Source organism: Mizuhopecten yessoensis, unplaced genomic scaffold, assembly GCF_002113885.1.
Source record: "Mizuhopecten yessoensis strain PY_sf001 unplaced genomic scaffold, ASM211388v2 scaffold2411, whole genome shotgun sequence".
Lineage (NCBI taxonomy): Eukaryota > Metazoa > Mollusca > Bivalvia > Pectinida > Pectinidae > Mizuhopecten > Mizuhopecten yessoensis.
This window is the reverse complement of record NW_018404533.1, coordinates 831,274-854,088: the sequence shown is the minus strand read 5'-3', so window position 1 is coordinate 854,088 and position 22,815 is coordinate 831,274. Positions and strand designations below refer to the sequence as shown.

Below are 22,815 nucleotides of genomic sequence, written 5' to 3'. Positions count from 1 at the left end.
CATGCTAAAAATGTTTAATGAATACACCACTTCATTAAAAGTCGAGAGACAAGTGCATGCTATCAAAATCATACCGTTTTATCTTATTAAACGGCATGTTTAATCCACGCGGATAATCATCATTTTAGGAGTTTGTTACGTATTGCTTTTCAGCTGAAATAAACATACGGTAAATTCATATAAGAGTCTCGCATGGACAGATATGCAGATGACACCACGGGAGCAGATAAAATGGACACTGACCCGTTTTTCGGCTAGATCGGCTTTAGCGGTCGAATCAATATCGATAGGCTTTAGCGGTCGAATCGTATCAATCGGCTTTTCCGGTTGGTTTTTGACAGTCGTTTTATATCTGCCGACTACGCATGCTTGCCCTGACCTATCGACCGCTGTCCCACCGTCACGAATGACTGCCGATCATATTATCTGCTGTCGGCAGTCATCCGTTTGGTTCGATCAGCCGCTACCTACAACTGGCAATGGTATCGCTGATCAGAGGCTTATACAGCATTATTGTTAGAGATGCAAATATATATCGTTTTAATCAGAGACGCAGGTAATATTATATAAATATGACATTCATTAGCAGGTGACAGTGAATATTGTCAACCCGAGAAAACCAGTGTCACCCGAGGCGAAGCCGAGGGTGACAATGGACTTTTAAGGGTTGACAATATTCACTGTCACCTGCTAATGAATGTCATATCTATTTTGTTACACCAAAAGTCTTTGTAGCTCAGAAACGGCAGCAAACCTCGATAATGACATCTTGTGTATTGATATTCTGCTTTTTACAATCGCTATCGCAGCGGCGCTTGATAAAATTGGCTGTTGCCGTCAAACGTTCTTGTGACCATCATGGTGGGGAAACGAAGAGGTGCACGCACATTTTTCGCGCATGTGATATTTTTCACTGTCTCATGGCAATATCACCCGTGCCCCTTAAAACCAATGTATTTTCGGAGGGGGACAGAGATTTTTGTTTAATTTTCTCCCAACCAATCAAATAGCTAGAAATTCACTTGAGGTGTAACAAATATATATCTTTCACAACTTAGCAGGGTAAGATTTACCTTTTTGTTTTACTTTAAAAAAGTGTTCTATCGTTTCATGTATTTGCACTCTGATATATCAAAATGCATTATATAAGATCAAATTACATCAATATATATCACGCGATCGAGAATATATGCATAAACATTTAAGAAATTCTTGCATAATATATTAGTGAGCTCTTCAATTTTACAGATAACTGGTTTATGGAATCTTTTTACCACATATTGATTTATTAATCCCCTTGATTTAAAATCTACCCCGTGGTACACACCNCCCCCCTCCTTCTACCCCGCCACCCTTCAAAAGGTGTGGAATAATTGACACTAATTGATATCACACCCAAGGCCAGCAGATAGAGACGTGTGTACATGATAGAGACGTTTGTTTCAGTGGTCCGTAGCCACAGGACACCGGTGCTACAGTTTTATTTAATACTTTTGCAAAATGGCGATGACGTACGTACATGTGCCAATATTTAATTATATGTTCGTACCATTTAATTATAATGTTAGTACCATGTCCGTAACGAACGTATTGGTCATACATATTTATCCTTCCTGGGCTATATAAAGGGATATCAAGTGAATATTTCGTCTTAAATCAGATAAAATTTAAATATGAAGGTAAATTTCAATATGGTGTTAATATGGCCGATATCATATGATGTGATGCATGCGAGTCTTCCGATAACCAGAGGTATTAGTTCAGGGACCCCTCTTACTCCCCAGCAGGACCTCGCCACTAGAACCCCGGTAAAGCCGCGTGCCATCGACATGCATTAATTCGTCTGCTGGATAACCGAACTACTCGATAGTGAAGCGGACGTAAATCCAATCAATCAACCAATCAATCAACCATGCCTTGATGCACAGACTGCGGTCCACGCTCATTGTGCTTATGCACTTCGTTTATGCGGAACAACCGTACGTCCGTTTTTAACTGTTTTAAATTTTTTGTCTGTCTTAGCAGTTGAAAAACTCAACAGGAATGTATAGCTTAGACATTATGTTTTGTCACTGAAATGGACCAAATCGCCTGTTCATTTCAATATTCTGTCGTTTATAAAGCCATATTCAATCAGGTTTACATAGTGTAGACCGTGGTTTGCTCCGTAACGCCGGATCTTGTACTACGGAATCCGTACAGGCCGAATCATTTCGAAGAGTTACTCTGTACAGACGGAGTTATAATATTTTATGAAAGAAAATGAGTCAGACCTACATATTTGCAAATACTGCACAAAAAACAACATTTTTTTTAATTCGAAGCATAATACACACTAAAAGATAAAACAGTGTTCTTATGACAAATGTATCATAAAAGCTATCGTTTGATTAATGTACATGGCACTGATTGGTAATTTCCAATATTTTGGTATGGTGATATTTGAGCATTTTTCTAATCGTAAATAATTATATGCTTGAGAGACTTAGCATTGTTCCGCGATGATCGGATCACTCCGCATATCAGGATACCCGGTGTGTACAAACATTATCCGAAATTTCACGATGACCACAGACTAAAACTGCCCTGGTATTAATATAGAGAAAATATCATATTATTACTACGAAGTTACAACCTTTCCATTAAATATTTACAAGTAGAAAAGTAGTGACACTCTCTACGTAAATTCCAAATTTCTCGGATCGGTTCCTGCATGCAAATGTGTACGTGCTACATAATTGAAGTACATGTCGAGTTGTATGTTACACGTATGGGACAATCACTTATAGAATCATGCATTTCAATTTAAATCGTGTTGTAATGACCAACATATACCTATACCTTCTTAGTAATTCTGTTATAAAATGGATTAAACGACTGCTTTATTATACAAAAATGTTGTATAAAATTGTATAATTCCCAACATTTTGAATAATTATAAGAATAAGCGAGACAAATGTTATTTTAGACTGATCCGACATTAGGTAGCAGAGTACAGTAGAAATTGCTTGATCCTAAAAATAAAGGGCATGTCTCAGATAACTTGGCACTTTGAACACCATGGTTACCACATCAAAAAAAGCCAAAAAACATGATTTTTAACCCAAAATTTGACCCACGCAAGTAGTTTTTTTTTCTTAAAAACTGTCTTAAATTGAATATCAGCTACAAGGTAACAGAAATACTCACGTTTTAGCATAGGTCGTTCAACTGGATTTTTCACAATATTTACACATGTGCTGAGTACAAAAACAGACTACATGCAAAGCTAGCTTTTCCTCTGGAGACACAGATTTGTAAAGGGCCAAAAATGTAGTCTCAAACCAAATTAGATATTCTTTTTTAAATGTGTAGCCCACATAATCCACTTGGATGTATATGCCGATTTTGGTGCTGCTTTTTTTTAAAACTTTGATACATGTAATATTACATGGGTTATTCATTGTACAAAAATATCACCCATGGCCACCGTACGCTACTGTGCACTGCTACCATAGTTATACATCACTTTCTTTTCCCCAAAATTTAATATAAACCTTTTAAATGTCTGGAAATGACACAATGAACAAAACGATGTATCCGTTTCCTTTCTCACTTTAATAGTGACCGAGTAATATGAATTCTCCTGACAAGTGAATTTTTACCAATTCTGCTCTTAAACTACCAACGAAGGGAGGTAATCTGAAAAATGAAAACTTGAATAGGTTTGTTGTTTTCATGAATAAAATTTCTTTTTGGGTGACATATAATGCTTTGCGATCATGTGCACGTGAAAAACAGAACAGTACAGGGATACTATGATGTGTCTGTCGTGTTTGATGACGTCATAGTAACTGTGATGTCATCATAACTATGACGTCATCAATGGGCCTCTATGACATCATCAAGGCTCAATTATATCAAAATGAACATTAGGAAACCCATCACAACAACAAACTAGCAAAAAACACACTTCCCGTAACTGATGAACAGCACCAAAATGTCAGATATTCTGAAAAATCAGACAAGTGCCACCATAGTAACCGTTATTTACTTTCCTTGCCTAGAATTAACAGTCACCCTCAGAATTTGTTCATTTAACATGTAAAATTACAGCCAAGTTTTAAAAAAAAAGAACAGTTCTGAAAGAACACATTATCTGTAAGTTGGAATAGGTCATTTAATACATGTACATTAAATAGAACACTTTTATAAGTTTATATTTATATTTTTATATTGTTTTGACATGAATTCCACTATCTTGTCTCCACATATATATCCCTTGTCATCATTAAAATTGTGATACAGAAATATATTTTTGATTTATGTGACATGATCTCAGTTTAATCGGATAACATCACAGCAAGTCAATTTACAGTTCGGAGTTCCTACACTAAAATAGGATATGGTTGAATTATAATGAATTCATTGAATTAAATGTCAATCATTAGCAAGTATGTGTTTATCATTTACATATTTTAGTTGAATTTATTCACAATTCAGACTCCACATAGTGCATTTTCCCTTTATGTATATCGAGTTAAAAAAAATGTGACATAAACTTCTGTCCCAGCACTATAAATAGTGTTCCTGTTGACAGTACCGCTAGCTCTGTTGTACTACAGGTACCAAGCCCACTGTTAAAGCTACAATGTTCTGCGTCATCTAAATCATCAATATATTCCTAAAAAATTGATGATCTTCATCAACTTCTTGGAGGAATTGCTTAAGCTTTTTGTGTCTTTACTCCTGAGAACTCTTCTTTGGTGACTTTTTATTTTTGTGTTTTTCAAGACATTTTCTTGAACTGATTGAGACATGTCCACTGTGTTGGAAAGATAGCAATTATTAAAGAAGCTATATCCAGTTCGAATCAACCCTGAGCTTAAAACACAGTATTTAGACTTGTACACAGATTAAAGTGTGCGGTTCATAATTGATTACTTTTAAGGTTCGCTAGTATATGTTATTATCTTTCAAAATTGATGTGTTGTCAGTTTTTGTTACTTAATTACACAATATATGTATAGGTATATATAGTATCATTACAATTCATGTGAGAAAGTTTGGTCATGTTTCATATAAATCACACTTAGATAGAACCAAGAGCCTGCAACATACACTTTTACTGTTGGTTAAACAAAATAAAGAGATTCACTTTAACTAATTATGATTTCATTTGTGTTAGGTAAATAATATTATTGAAAATATATCATAACAAACATGTATACATGTACAAGCACATGTGAAGTTTTCACAGAATATGAGATTTTATTGTCCATTGCGCATTGTCTAATAATAAAGTCCATATGCTTTATTAGTCCCCCATCAGTTCCCGGGGTGAAGGGGGGGGGGGTTGTACTCTGTCCATACTTCAATCCGACCTTCCATCTTTCCGTCCCTCCGTCCGATAAGTTTGTCCGGGACATATCTTCTAAACTATTTCACCCTGGAATAACCAGATTTGGTGTGCAAGAACATCTGGGAATGGCGGGTTAAGAGTGCAAGAAGAAGGTCACTGTAAACTCACCCTAGAGTAACCAGATTTGGTGTACAATGATGGAGTGCAGAGTGCAAAAATTAGGTCACTGTAACCTATGACTTGACCTTTTACTTTAACTTTTGAAAAAGTTTGTCCGGTGTACTATTCACCTCGAGTATCCAGATTTGGTGTACAACGCCATCTTGGGATGGCGGTGTGCAGAGTAAAATAATTAGCTCACTGTAACCTATGACTTGACCTTTACTTTTTAAATTGTTTGTCCGGGGCATATCTTCTAAACTATTTCACCTCGTGTATCAAAATTTTGTGTACAAGGACATTTCAGGATGGCGTAGTGCAGAGTGCAATAATTAGATCAATGTGACTTGACCTTTGACCTTTACTTTTGCAAAAGTTTGTCCATGCATATTTTCTATACTTTTTTTACCTGGAGTAACCAGAGTAGGTGTACAAGGACATCTTGGAATGGTGGAGTGCAAGAAGTATGTATTTTCAGGATATTTTCCTAACAGAAGGTTTATATCCAGACATCTGTTCAATATAGAAATCATTACCGGTGGGGACTATGGATATCCTTGCAATACTTGTCCTTGTTTGTTTTATAATCTATATGCAATGAACAGGGCTAAGAGGAACCTATTTATAAGTCAAATAACAATTTCCATGAGCTTTGGAGGCCAAATACATATTAAATTGACATGTTCATTCAACTTAAGCCAAAGATTCTAAAGATGAAATTTTTGAGAGACAAAAATATACTTCCCGAGGATCAACTTAAAGCCCTGCAGTATATTCATGACTTTCTACATTGTACTAATTGTGTGTACACAACCGAATAAAAACTTTCAAATGAAAATATAGCTATTTTGTATTACGTACAGGTGACATAAGTATGAAAAATGTAGATATTGTATGTAACAAGTTAAGCTTGAGTGGTGATACACAAATTATATTCTAATTCAATGTTAACTCTGATAAAGATGAACTGGTTATTTGATTTAAAAATTAGTTCTTCTGGTGTTGAATTGTGTATTAAATTTGTAAGGTTTTGAAGCAATTTGGACCACCTTTTCTTCTTTGGCATGCTGAAATTAGGAAATATCCCAATGAATTTTGGTCAATATTCAGAGCCGTAAAAATACACTTTCCAGATCACCAATGCGACTGAAATCTTTCTGGGTACATGTTAATATACCAGATTGAAAGTATGTAAACAAAATATTACAAACTTATCATTGATTACCAAGAATTACGGGTATTCATGAACCCAACTGCGATCCGTGAGCTAAGGCTTATTAACAACAAACCGATACGCGATCAACAACCGTTTTCAGAAGACAAATACTACATTTTCAGAGCTAAGGATTCACTTAAAAACCACATTACTGGAACTAACACATCAAAAGGCATTTGCGTTTTGTGCGTATGTCTAATAATATATTTGTTAGCAAGAAACTATCGAAACAACGGAGTGTAAATGCAACACAGTAAGAGGAGTGAAATCACACGGTTTTGCATCATGATGAATTTTGGTCAATAATCAGAGCCGTAAAAATTCACTTTCTAGATCGTCAATACGATTGAAATCTCTCCGTGTACATGATAATATACCAGATTGTAATTATGTAAACAAGTTATTACATAGTTATCATTGATTACCAAGAATTACAGGTTTTCATGAACCCAACAGCGATCGGTGTTCTAAGGCTTAATGGCGGCCATTATTAAAAACACACCGAGCAGGCAATCGTTTTCAGAATACGAAAACTACATTTTCAGAGCTATTTATTCACTTAAAAACGACATAACTTGAATTAACACATATCAAACAGGAATTATATGTTTAGTGAGTATGCTTAATAATATTTTTGTTAGCAAATATTGTCATCTTATCTAATTCCGGGATATGACACGGCTTTATAATTTTTTTATATATCTTCTGGGTAGGTTACTAGGTGTATTGCGGAACTAGTCCCGTTTGTTTTGTATTTGTTTGAGTAGTTTTACGTTCGCTTCACTAGGAGTAATTCGGTTATCCAACAGACGAGTACCACTAGTATATCTAGTACTGTTCCGTGAAAGCGGCTGCATAGTTTGATCGTTCGATCAGTTTATCGGTCGATACGGCCAGGTTTCAGTGTATCGGCCGGTAACCTCGCTCCGTTCGAGAAGCGGCCGTTCTGGCAGCGTTAGGCCCAATCGGTAACACCGGTCCTATCGGTAGGCTCGCGTTCGTACTGAGTTCGTCCTGCGATCGTATGGTGTCTTTTCGCGGTTCGTTCAGCGTGCGTCCTGCGTTCGTACCAAAAATAAGTGGATACTTAGCCGTAATTCTAACTGCAAGTTTAATAGATAATATGATTTTTTTCAACTTTCTTAAATATATTTAAGTTTTTTCCTATATTTTGGCACAGACTTTACTACAGTTTGAATAGAGTCATCACAGTGTACGATACTATCCTGGTGAGCTGTTGTATCGACTTTGGCTAAACGTCATGTTATTCAATTGACATCGTCGTCAAATTTACACAACAAGCTACTGAAAATATATTTCTCTCATAGATTCGCACATCGGCAAGTTCTTTGCAATTGAGTGAAAGGAAATCGTTCAGTAATATAAAACAGAAATCATGCTAATAATGCTGAATGAATAAAACGCTGTTTTAAACAAGTCGAATAAAGTGCATTTTATCAGAAACAATCTCGTCAAATCTTACAAAACGACATATTTAATTAAGGTGAATATACGTAATTTTGGGAGTTTGTTACGTATTGCTTTTTCATACAACAGCACCACGGAAGAAGAAGACGATGCAATGGACACTGGCCCTCCGCCGTAAATATAAGTTTTCACATTTTTTTCAGTAAAATTTGTCCTGTGTGATAAGTTTTAACATTTTCCCTGAATATTTAAGTTGCCACTGATTTTTTCACAGAATTTGCTACAGTTTGCATACAGTCATCACAATGTACGATTATATTCTGGTGAGCTGTTTTATCGACTAAGGCTTTTAATATTACGTTATACAATATTACGATCAAGTCGTATAAACAGTTAATAAAAATGTATTACTTTCACAGCTTCACATATCGTCAAATCTTTTTGCAACAGAGTCAAAGGCGATCGTTAAGTAACCGAATTGTTGAATAAATATCGTACTTTTTTGTACAAGTCGAAAGTCAAGTTTATTACTTAACGACACGTTTAGGCAATGGGAATAGAAGTCAATTGAGGAGTTTGTTACATATTGTTTCCTAACTTGAATATATATATATAAACGGTAGATGCAAATACGGGTTTTTTTATCTAAAGGAGCAGTTGTGGGTTCGTAAGAAGACTGCTATTGAGGCCAGACAAAGAAGTTGGTATAGACGCAGCTCTAATCCTCTTTCATGATGACGACTCATTCACACGAGGTCCACACTTGCACCTCGAGCATTCCATGGCTAAACAGCAGCTTAATAATCTAGGTATGCATATTGATGTTTCAATCATGACCTTTGTGATTCAATGCCTTAAGCCAAAATTGATTAATGCCAATATGTGTTCAGTTCAAATTGGTCTTGCATTCTGATAAGCATGGCTAAAATTGGTGAAATTATTGGTCCTTTTTATCATCATTTTAAGGAAAAGGATTATCAGCAAGCCATAAATAATTATGTTCTTACAAGAATATACCGATGCAAATATGTGTTTCTAATAACCAATCCATGGCTGATTTCGTCTGAGAGTGGTGTGTTATTTTGTCATTTGGTATTGACACTGAGCTTGATTGTTGTCCTATTGATTACACCGCAGTCTGTCCTTCGAGGCAAGTTGATGGCTCGTGGTGTGTGCGATACACCTGTGCGACTACCTGTTCGATGAATGGATAGGTTAATACTAAACCTATAACTAAAACGATTTAGAGTGATCGGGGAGGAATCAGAGATTGAGGAATCAAGCAATTGCAGTTCGAGTAATCCCACGTTAATTTATATAGAATTTATAAGAACACGGTCGGGACTAAGCGAACTTTTCGAGGATCAGGGTGGTATTCGAGTAATGCGAGTGCGATAAAGAGGGGTTACACTGTATGTCTGGTATGTTTACTTAAAACTGTGCTAACCTTAAATGATGATATATTAAATAAGTAATTCACTTAAAAATGTTCTAATTGTGTTTCAGGTATTCAAAATATGGATCATCTACAGTTTAATAACGGCGACGAATTCGAATGTAAATCAGGTGTCAATGTCCTGAAGTGTGGCATTGGAACTGGTTTAACTTCTGGAGTCATTCGTTTTAAACATGCAACGGGACAAGTTAGAATAAGTGACAATAGTTTTGAGCCGATGGGATTCAATAACGGTAAATCAAAACACATTATGAAAGGACAGCTTGTGGTGGAACATACGGTGCAAACGGCACCATTCTTTGCTCAAGGTGATTCAGGCTCTGCGGTGTTTCTTATGGATAAGCGCTCGCCTCTGAAGTGTATTGGAATGGGTATTGGGCATATGACGAAGAGTCCAGATACTCTTGTGACGCCCATCCGTTCAGTTCTGGAAGCGATATCAGAGGGCCAAGATACCACGTACTCATTATTGAATTTTCAGGGCATGCCTGGTGCGCATGCTGGCGTTTCTTAACAGTTTCCGTTTTAGTTAAAACCATTAAGCGACGCAAAGCGCAGTCGGAGTTCGGATTTGTAAACACATTGTCAACTTCCGGTGCTTCCCAATGCTATAAAGCCTTCTAGAGAATTCAGGCTGCATACTATCTACTGAAATAAGATTTTAAACCCCTGAGGCATCCGTATTGATTACATTTTACCTGAGAATGTAGATAATTCTATATTTGATATCAACATATCCTCAATGTAATAACTATTTACGAAATATTACATCTTCACATGTGACGAAATCACTATTAGTATTGTCAAATCAAAACGGTACATTCTATTCACTGCATAGATTTCAAGTTTCAGGTGAAGATGAAACAACGGTAGAAGAAATGATTGTGTCGCTCCACCTTTGCAACTCTCATTATGGTATTTACATAATTACACATTCATTTGATATCATTTTTCGTTGGACATATAACCAGATAATAGCAGCAAATAGCAAAACTGCAAGTTCAAAATTGTGGTCAAGCATGACCTCATTATCACCTGGCGTCAAACGTATACGCTAAAACTTCACGTACTTTTCTGATGTAGCAATGTTTGCGTCGTGTGACGTGAAAAAAAAAAGAAAAAAACAACATTTAATGGTGTTCCCGTTAAATACGATATACAATTATTCCACGCGTACATAACACAAAAACTGTCTTTGAATCAGATTCAAGAGGTTATAACTTCTTTCACAGCTATCCTCTACCAGATATACCATAGTACCTGGCGACTGCTCCACGAAAGTCTCGAACCCGCGACCCAGTAGTGGAGGGCTAGTAGAAGCAGAATGTTAGACGTCTTAACCACTTTGGCACCGCGGCCCGAGATACACTCCGTCCATCCTGCTCGTAATAAATTAGTTTTGAAGTCATTTATGTATTAATATGAAAGTTGGTATGGTCTGAATGATAATAGTATTTAATTTGATCAAAATGATATACTAAACTACACAAACAAGTCCGCCTTTTTATATTTATAAACTAATTTATAAGCCAAAGATAATGTTCAATTGATTTGGGATTGTTATATTTTTCACATTTACAACAGATAAACCGAGAGTTTACTACTGACAATGATGTTGTTTATGTGTGCGTAATAAAGGATTAATGTTCTATGTAGTTTATGTTAACGGTTGATAACATTTTTATATGCATGCATTATTTCAAGACAGCTGACTTTAGTATAGTACCCTGTATATCACGATTAAATACCTCGGTAAATGCATATGCTGCTGTTCAGATATAGTATGGATTAAGATATAATATGAATTAAATTAGTGGTATATAGATAATTTAGCAGTTTGGCTTTGCCCATATTCTGTGAAATCTAAGTGAGTTATTGTAGACGTCGAGTTTTATGTGAAGATTTGTTTGTTTGTTTGATTTTTTTTAACGTCCTATAAACAGCTAACGTCATTTAAGGACGGCCTCCCCTGTGTGCAAGATGTATGTGTGTAGTGTATGTGTGTGTATTTTGGGAGGCTGCGATATGTTCGTGTTTGTCTCCTTGTTTTATGTGAAGAACAATTCGTAACCTGAAGTAATGCTTACGTGTAATAGTTCTTGTTCAAGGATGTGTAAGGTATGGTAAATAATCTTGTGAAACTCTGGTCAGTTACTTAACTGTGCCATTGTTATATGACGAATCAGTAAAATAACGTCTTGGGTAACATTTGGACGTTATGTACACATGTAATGTTATTTAAACCTGACAACAACTATACAATCTAAGTAAAGGTATCTGCTTTAACTGGGGTTAATACATTTTGTTTTATTCATTTTATCGTAATATATAGTAGTACAGTTACATGTGTACATAAACAAAAACATGCATACAGAAAGACAGACAGATAGACAGATAGACAGACATGCATACCTACGCACAAATGCATGTATGCCTGCACGTAGGCACATATGTACATACATATAAACATGCACACATGTATATTTGTAAGTTATCACTTAATCATCTATATGAACATTGTATATATTAATGTGTATAAATGGCTACACATGCATATAAAATGACAACATTATTTAATTAGTGTAATTCATAAGGGTATATGGGTGATTCACTTGGCTTTGGTTTTCAAATATTATTATTTTTGGACTTAAGTAAATAGGATTTTCCATTCATTCCAAGTTTTGTTGAATTTTTTGTTTGGCATATTTTTTGATATTTCGTATATTTATGTTTGAGTTAGGTATTCATTCAATCCTATTATTACGAGATTTCCTGGGTTTTTTGGGGGTTTTTTTGCATTACAGAATATGTAGTATTTATTGCATGTAATGATGATGTTAGTTGGTTTTGTTTCATTAGTATCTCATGTGACCCCAAATAGAATTGTACTTATAGTAAGGTCAATATTTTTCTAACTTTATTATGAATCCATCTTCTAAGATTTTCCAATACACATGTGTTGATGCAATTCCAAGATAATCTATTTGTTCAGGGTGTGCTCTACAGAGTCAACAAGTATCAGAGTCTTTAATACCAATTTTTTATGAATTATGTATGAATTATGAATTAGTGGTAAAACTCCGGTTCCGGATTTCATATTGGAACCATTAGATTTTTGTTTCTTTTGTGGTTTGGATATATAATTGATATACTTTGTTAAACCTAATTGCACTAAATCTATCATCTGATTTCCATTTTTGTTCTGCTGTATTTTGACATATATTTTGATTATTCATTAGTGTGATGTACATATCTTTACTTCCCCTAATGGATATTAATGTTATTTGTAGGTGAAATGGAATGAAGGGTCTGGGGTGGTTGTTCTTTGATTTTGTTAAATCTATATTCAGTGTCTGTGCAGCTTCTTTTATTGATTCACAGATTCTGTTATACTGGAGAAAGTGTATAGTGTTTTTCTGTTTGAATTCTTCAAATGAGAGAAAAGTGTTATCATTTTGCAGAATGTCATTTACAAATTGTACACCTTTGACATGCATGTCTTTATAGAAAAAAGATGAATTATTTATCAAAATATTTGGGTTATACGATACAGTTGATTCTTGAAAAATCTGTAAGTGTTTTGGGAGGATTGTTTCTGTGATGGTTACCCCAGCTTCAAGAACATCTTTCCAAAATTTATTGGTTGATTTAATAAGTTTTAGGTGGTCTACATTGTATTGTGATATATTATGTGTGCAAGTTATTTCTGATTTAAACAAATTAATGCATTATTTTGTTTTTGCTGTGAAAAGCCGTTTAATCCAAGTTGATTTGAGGTTAGTAATAAATTTATCTAAGTTAATCATTTTTTATCCTCCGTCTTTATAATCTTTCACTAGAGTTTGTCTTTTATTTTTTTCTGTGTTTGACTGCCATATGAATTTAAAAAATGAAGTGTTTAAGTACTGAATTGTGTTTTTGCTCGGGTTAGGTATTGCAACGAACAGATGTGTTATTTTGGGTATTATGAGATATTTTAGGAACTACTATTCTTCCAATAAGAGCGATATTTCTTCTATACCATTGTTTTAAAATTAATTCTATCTCATTTGTTTTGTTTTTGTAGTTAAGGTCTGTAATTTTGTCTAGTAAACAGAAAAGTGTATTCTCAATAGATTGAAAGTTGAAACATTCCATTGTAGTTTCCATCGATGAAGATAAACATCGGCACTAAATTTCTTTGAGCCTATCCATAAAACTTGGGTTTTGTTGTGTTTACTTTCAGACCTGATATTAAAGCATACTGAAGTTCCCAAAGCCTCAGTGAATGCTTTCTCAGAACCATCTAGAATAAAACTGTCACTGGCGAACTGTGAGAGATTGTGTTCTTTGTTATTTAAATTTATACCTTTTATGTTTTTATTATGTTTTTACCAGAATAGCCAAGATTTCAGCCACAAGTAAGAAAAGATAAGATGAAACCGGGTCCCCTTGACGACAGCCTCTTTTGATAGGAATACAGTTTTATAGGAAGCCATTTTGTATTACTGCAGATGAGGTTTGATTATTAAAAATTTTGATCCAATTTATAATGTTGTCTTCAAGTTAAAAAATCTGAGTACTTCATATATGAAATGCCATGAAACAGTCAAAGGCTTTCTCGAAATCAACCAGGATCAAAATATTGTTTTCCTCTGTAAAATGCATTAAGTAATTACCTTATCAAATGCCCCTGAGATGTTACGAAAAATTAACATGCATGTTTTTTTTCTTAAGTGAATAGCAAATAGTATGGTACATTTCAATGAGTTGATGAACGATGGAATGATTTGGCATACAACCTGTTTGGTAAGTGTAAACAAGCGAGTTATCTACAAAGTAGTTATGAAAATATTTAAAAACAACTATGTCAAATATCTTTCTGACATACGATAATAACGAATTTGAAACTAACAGTCGATTACATTTCTTAACAAGAGGCCCATGGGCCTTAACGGTCACCTGATATATTTATACAGAGAGTTGATTTTGTTTTTAACATGAACAGAAATATTATTCAAAGTGACAAAAAACAATAAAACCACCTTATTCAATATCTAGAAAACAGATTTAAGACTAAAAAGTATTTGAAACTAGCACCTCTGATTCTAAAAAAGGAAAATGAAGGAATTTTAGCACACTGACTCCTTTGGGACCCATCAGCCCCGGGGGTAGGGCTGGCTCAAAATTTTCAAAGTATCAAACTGTCAACTCAAAGTTATAATTCAAATCAAATTATTAACATGTAATATTCAAAGTATCATTTGCCATAATAAACCATAATAAATTTTGCCCCCCACCCTTACTTCCCCAGGGTGTAAACGTGAGACCCTAGGGTCATAAACCTTAAGACTAGACCCTTCCAATTATGGAGAGTGTTTGATTCTACCATATCTTGGTCTTGAAAAGAAGATTTTTGAAATTTGACCCTTTTTGGCCAAACCCATCAGCCCCGGGGGGTGGATGTCAGTCAGAGCTGATATGTGCATACTATCAAACTGCTACCTAATACTGATAATGCTTACCTAAATTGAATTACTTCCAATGGAAATTAAACAAATGTTGGTCCAAAATGTGATTTCCCTATATAAACTATAGTAAAGTTTACCCCCGCCCCGGGGGAAAACGTGAGACCCCAGGGTCAAGAAATTCACAATTTGTGTAAAGCACCTTCAGACCCTTCCATCTATGAAGAGTATTTGATTCTACCATATCTAGGTCTTTAGAAGAAGATTTTTGTATTTTTAGTCAATTTGACCCTGTTTGGCCCCGCCTCTCAGGCCCCTGGGGGCTTGGGACTAAACCGGCAACAATTTTTGTTAACCTTTGTCCATGGAAGGTTCCAGCAAAATTTCATTGAAATTGGTTCAGTGGTTTTGGAGCGGAAGTCGAAAATGTAAATTGTTTACGGACGCACGACGGACAAAAGGCGATCGCAATAGGTCACTTGAGACTTAGTCTCAGGTGACCTAAACAAGAGGCCCAAGAGGGCCTGTATCGCTCACCTGAATATTTAAGCAGTCATAGCAAAATATTCTCATTAAATACTAAATTGCACTATAAATATTTCCCTCGCAAACTTTGTTGGCTCCATCTGTTGAAACTACCAGCAAAATATTATTATAAGATTCTATGCTTTTTGATTCTTCTTCAGAAGTTGCTTGACATATTTTCCCCTGTGATCTTGTAAGTAGGTCAATGTCATTTTCCTTCTCAAATTGGGCAGCTCTATTCCAAAGGGCAACCAGCAAAATCTTATGAATCCATTTCTTTTAGTTCTCAAGAACAAATCCATTAAAATGTTGTTGGCCTCTGTGACCACTAAAGTAGGTTGAGGTCATTTTCATTCGTAAACTATGTTTGGCTCTGTCCCAGGAAGCCACCTGCCAAATATTAAGATTTTATACGGTTTCGTGTTTAAACATATAAACTTGATGTTTACGTATGTTTCTATATTCTAGCAACATCTATACACTTATCTTTCTGTCTTTACATTCTTATATTTAGAAATTGTGTTTTCTGTGTTTTTAAACAAACTTAATCGACACATGTAAAATTACAACACAATCCCGTACACAGGTAAACATAATCACTTTGTACATGTAGTTTTCTCCCCGCCTGGGGCACTTACGTAACTCGTCGGGTAAGGCCAGGGGTGTGAAAATCCAGGTGAAGGGGAGCCATAGGCAAACGAATGCAAATACTATTCATTACGGTCAAACGGTATCGCATATCAGCTCTGTGTGTCAGGCACTGGTCAGGTAAAACTCCGGACACTCATCAAATTGTTATTTACCTGTTCTGTTACCTTGGAGCCAAACCCATTCTTGACAGCCTAACGGTCGCTGTAATACTGTGTAACACGCATTGTGAAATTGTATAATCAGGTATAATTGTATATTGCAGGTTTCAAAATTATACAAATGATGGGGCTGACCCCCCCCCCCCCCCGGGCTAAGGGGTGGGGCCAAAAAAGTGTATTACTTGGAAATGATTGAGATCCTTACCATATAACCATGGTATACAATTGCTGAGTATAAAGAGAAGAATGCACATTTGCTTCCAGGATGGCTATAGGGTCTGGCCCCACCCTTGGAGACATAGTCCCTGGGCCATAACTTTAAAACTGTTGAGATCCCCAACCCAAAACTATATATAAATGCTGGGCATAAAAAGACGAATGCAGTCATGATATCAGAATAGACCCTGGGGTCTGACCGAAACCCTAGGGACCTAGTTTGTTAGTCACAGCTTGGAAACAGTTGAGAGCCCCACCCTATAACGGTATATACAATTGCTGAGTATAAAGAGATGATTGAACATATGCTTCCAGGATGGCCTTGGGGACTGCCCCACCCTTGGAGACTTAACCCCTGGGTCATAACTTCGAAATGGTTTAGAGCCCCACCCCGAAACTATATATACAATTGTTGGGCATAAAAAGACGAATGCAGTCATGATATTAGAATTGACCCAAGGGTCTGCCCCACCCTTGCAGACTTAACCCCTGGGTCATAACTTTGAAATGGTTGAGATCCCCACCCCAAAACTATATATACAAATGCTGGGCAAAAAGAGACAAATGCAGTCACGATATTAGAATTGATCCTGGGGTCTGGCCACAACCCTAGAGACCTAGTTTTTGAGTCAAAGCTTGGAAACAGATGAGATCCCCACCCCATAACCATACATAACATTGCTGGGCATGAAGAATCTAATACATGTACAGATATGCTACAAGGATTGGCCTTGGGGTCTGGCATATTCCCTTGATCTCATTAGGAGAATATTTTGCAATGATTGCTTTGGTATCCAGGTGAGCGATACAGGCCCTATGGGCCTCTTGTTATCTGTATGTGACACTATTGTAAATAACTTGGATCAAAATAATGAAATCATATTTGTATTTTGTAAGGCATTTGATAGAGTTTGGCATGAGGGTTTACTTTTTAAATTGGAATCGTATGGCATAAAGGGAAAATATTACAATGGTTTAATAATTATCTTTCTGATAGAAAGCAGAGAGTATCAACTGAAGGTTTTTATTCAATTTTTAAGCATGTCAAAGCAAGACTCGGTCCTTGGTCCATTTCTTTTCCTATTCTATATTAATGATATAACAGAATTTGTAACAAGTAAAATAAAACTTTTTGCATATGATACTTCTCTCCATGAAGTGATAGACAACAATCAAAATGAAATTGCAGTGAAATTAAGTAATGATCTAGGTTATATTAATGCATGGGCCAAAAAATGGGATATCAAATTTAATTCACTAAAAATTGAATCTGTAATCTTCTGGAGGTTCAGCTTCGCAAGACTTTGTTGTGTATTGTAGCACAACAATTTGTTTGCCTGCATAAGGAAATACACTTTCAATTCGGGTATTATCAATCAAAGTTTAAATAATTCGATTTGTGAGTTCTTATTCTCTTTTTAAACACCAGAATCGATGTTATCCACTTTGAAGTGATACAAAAACGTACAACAGCTCGAAAAAGATATATTTAAACTGTATTAACTATTTATATTGTAAAGCTACATGTATTGTGAAACTAACTTTTAAATCAGATATGTGTATCAAGATACATATAGTATCGAATGTATCGTGCTATGAAAGAACAGTGAACGGGATAGGGGTTATAGGGTACGGGGTACAGGGTACTAGAATCAGGTACATAATTATTGCAGCCATCTTGAATGGCATGTTTACCAAAACATGACATTGGCAAAATCAGATATTCTATTAATTGACATAAATTCCTTGGTTACAAAAACGCTCATTCCGTACCATAAGGACTGTGAGATGATTATTCAACCACAATCTTGATTACATTAGCCTGGTGCATCATTAAACAATTGAAATAAGTACTTGAACTAGTTCATACTTGGATAAACACTTAACTAGCGAAATAGCAGTAGCTAACACACTGTGTTTTGCATGTTTTGCAGGACTGTTATTGTTAATTTAAGAACAGTATTTTAAAGCAATTGGAGATAAATGGAGTTGATTTGTTATGAAAAAAACTAGATATACGTTCTCCAGGGGGGTATATATTGGGGCCAAGTAAAATACATAAAATTTACTATCTTATATATGCTTTCAAATTCAGAATTAGCAAGCGGCATGTAATATCCTTTGCTGGATTTTGTTTGTTCTAACTATAACAGAATGTACTGAAGAATCACTTAATCAAGTAACATAAACTTTTTCAACTCGAGATAGAAAAATATTTGTTCAAAAAGTTGTTACTTGCTTTGTTTACTATTAAATGACATACAAAAACCCAATAATCATTTCGACGCCAATTTTGTCAAAATATAAGCACTTTTGTAATCATTTACACTGATACAGTCATTCAGAAAATTTTCAGATGTGTCACAAAGTAATATATGAACACCAAAAAAACATACAACACGCTAAATGGCGGTCCCAGCACCAGATACTGTTAAAATTGATATTATACTGTAAAAGTTGTATTCACTTATAAAATTATAAAATGAATCCGCGTATGCATCATATTCATGTACAAAGCAGTTGCACAGTCCTTATAAAATGAGTTTTTCGGAGTTTGAAATGGCTTTTGATTAACGCGAACTATTCCAAATATAAGGTTTTGTAAATCATATGATGTAGTTCATAGGTTAAAGGACATTTACGACGCAAACGGAACACTAAGGGTACACAGTGACATGTGATTATTTACAAGAAAAAGAAGGCGCTTGACGTCCTTACCACATTTTCCTTCAAAATACCTTTTTAGACAGACACACAGACACAAACACAGAGAGACACAGACAGACACACAGGCAGACGGACAGACAGACACACAAATACGGACAGACAGACACAAACAAACAGGCAGACACCAAAAAAAAACCCAGATAAACAGTGAAAGACATATAGAGAGGGAAACCGGAAAACAAAGACAAAAATGACGTCAGACCCGGCCAAAAGAAACAAGAAAAAAAAAGACGGAGAAACAGTGATAGAATAGAGAGTGACTGACAGAAACAAGGAAGCAAACACAGAAAACAGTAAAACAGAGAGAGTCAGTGACATAGATAGACAGAAAGACGGACAAATTCAGAAAGACAGCCGCTGTACACAAACAAAATGAGAAACTTAGATCTACAAAAGCAGAGAGACAGAAAAAGAAAAGGAGATAAGACACGAACAAACATTAATGACAACATACACACAACTTTATGCAATGTCACTATATTGATCGCTTCATCAATGCCGGTGCACACGTGGAAACCGCCATTAATACTGTAGCGAGTCGTTATTTTAACAATGAATTATCAGAAAGGTTTAAAAGATTATAAGAAAGGCTAAAACAATACAAATTGTATTATGAATTGTAATGTATCAATTGTATTACTATCCATCATTATGCAATGACTTTGTTTAGACATCAAGACGGCGATGAGAGACACATGAGATAAGACAGAGACAAACATGAGAGATAAAGACCGAAACAGGCAGTATGAAACATTTTTTTCTGTATATTAATCAAGATGAACCATGTTAGCATTTTTAACTTCCTCTTAACTCTAATGCCATGTGATGTCATTGGTCACTTTCGAGCACGATACAAAGTAATGTTGTCGTTTACGCATTAGTATTGAAGCCTACCTAAAATATTCTGAGATGTCAAGGTAATAAAGTACGTTTATCTTATTTTCGTTTGTAAAAATTAAACAGTAGAAAGATATCAGACTACTGCTATTTCCTCGATGTTTCACATGCATATTCGCAAATATATGCATAGACAAGTCGTCAAAGTGGAGTAGTACACTACCCTGTTATTAACAAAGACTATTACCGCAGTATAATTATAGCAACAGTTTTCGGACAACAGTGCACACACAACGAGGCTTCTATCCGAAAATGACCGAACAGTCTAATAATAAATATGACTAGGTAGCGTGATAGGGAAAACCGGGTACTCCTACGCAGTAGTATGAAGGATATCGTTCAGAGAACGTTTTGTTGCTCAGTATTGTATTACAATGTAACACCAGAAACCCAACAAATTACTACGCCAACTAGCACACAACACGCTAAATGATGATGGTCCCACTGGAATGTTGATATGTATTTGGAGTACCGGGAAATATTTCGGATAAATATCATGTCATATATTTCCGTTAAAATTGTATTTGGGACCTTATAGGTAGTAATTCAGAGAGCAAAGGTTATATTTGAGAAAAATGGGGCATTTGTTGAAAATTTTAATTTAATGGTATGTGTTTATTTACAAGCACAACACAAAGTGCGTGACGGCCTAGTTTCATATTTCCTTCGAAATACTTAATACAGAGAGAGAGATTACACACGCCTGTCGTTCACAGAGACTATTGCCGCGGTTTTAGTTTTAGCAACATTGTTCGGTCAGCATATCAGTCACAGCCGGTTATGCGGTAGATATACATGTTTATCAAATCGTCGAGGCTTCCGTCCGAACATGAACGAACATATTAAGTAAAACAATCCCTATTAGCATCATAGCAAATAATGAGTTCTCTAATACAGAGGTACACACAGGATATGTTTTTGTCAGGGATAGACAGAGAGAAAAACAAAGAAACAACAACAGGAAAAAGTCAGACATAAACAGAGACATGGGCCCAGAAACAAACACAAAAACACAGGCAGGGACAAAAGACATAGAGAGAAACAAATAAACAAACACAGAAACACAGTAAGAGACAGAGAGAATACCAGAAACAAAAACAGACAGTCAGAGGCAAACAGTGAGAAAGAAAGAAAGAGAAAAGGTCAGAGACAAACACAGAGAGAAACTTAGAAAAAAACAGAAATATAGTTAAGCATGAACAGAAAAAGAAACAAAGATACAAAAACAGGAAAAAAATAGTCGGTGACAGATGAACAGAGAATAGATAGAGAAACCCAGAAATAAAGACAGAAAAACAAACAGTGATAGACAGGTTGAGAAACTAAGAATAAACACAGAGAAACAGTCAGAGACAGTGATAGAAAGATTTTGAAAAACAAACACAGACAAAGAAAGAAACCAAGAAACAAAAAACAAAACAAAGATAGACAGAGAAACCCAGAAACAAAGACAAAAACAGTCAGACACTGACATCGAGATAGTCACGCATGAACAGAGAAAGAAACAGCCATCGACAGAGAAAGACGCCACCGAGACACCAAAACACAGAAAAATAGTAAAACAGAGACAGATAGAGAGGGACACCTAGAGACAACACAGATACAGCCAGAGACAGACAGAGGGAGACACCATCGAGACACCAAAACACAGAAAGATAGTAAAACAGAGACAGATAGAGAGACACCAAGAGACAACACAGAGATACAGCCAGAGCCAGACAGAGTGCGAAATAAGGAAACAAAGACAGAGAAACAGTCAGAGACAGACAGAGAAACCAAAAAACAACGACAGTAAAACGGTCAGAGACAGACAGGGAGAGCAATAAGGAAACAACGACAGAGAAACAGTCAGAGACCGAGACAGATAGAAAGAGACACCAAGAAACAAACACAGAGAAATAGCCAGAGACGGACAGAGAGAGTAATAAGGAATTAAACACAGAGAAACAGTGAGAGAGAGAGAGAGAGAGAGAGAGAGAGAGAGAGAGAGAGAGAGAGAGAGAACAAAGACAGAAAAACCGTCAGAAACAGACAGGGAGAGAAATAAGGAAACAACGACAGAGAGAAAAACCGAGAAACAAACACAGAGAAACAGTCAGAGACAGTGACAGACAGAGAAAGACACCAAGAAACAAACACAGATAAACAGCCAGAGAGAGAGAGAGAAAGAGAGATAGAAATAAGGAAAGAAAGACAGAGAAACAATAAAAGACAGACAGGGAGAGAAACCAAGAAAGAAACACAGATAATCAGTCAGAGACCGAGAGAATAACACTAACACAGAAAAACAGTCAAAGACAAACACAGAGAGAGACAAAGAATAAATCACGGAGAAACAAAGATACGTGTTTATATAACTTTACACTTTTACAAGATTATTACAGTTGTGCGTGGTTGTGTTTAAGTGTATGGGGCATCTATACAGGATAACATTTTCATGGCAGATCACTTTACACACAGTCTAGTCATAATTGCAGATAGTCGTTTCAGAGGTCTTTTAACAGTCACGCCCGAACAACCTAACACAGTATTATGTTCGTACTTTATTCGGACTTGTTCGAACACTCACCCGACTACTAACCGAGTCTCTATTC

General features: G+C 35.8%; 1 protein-coding gene across 1 annotated transcript in view; it reads left to right on the top strand.

The window, feature by feature from the left end:
* LOC110445918 overlaps nucleotides 1-11,575 on the top strand; it is a 76,561-nt gene extending 64,986 nt beyond the window's left edge. The window contains exons 32-34 of the mRNA XM_021490787.1: nucleotides 8,274-8,318; nucleotides 8,796-8,953; nucleotides 9,651-11,575. Coding sequence (XP_021346462.1) covers nucleotides 8,274-8,318; nucleotides 8,796-8,953; nucleotides 9,651-10,114 — 667 coding nt within the window. The 3' untranslated portion in view covers nucleotides 10,115-11,575. The remainder of the gene's footprint in view (nucleotides 1-8,273; nucleotides 8,319-8,795; nucleotides 8,954-9,650) is intronic.
* The last annotated feature ends 11,240 nt before the right edge of the window (nucleotides 11,576-22,815 follow it).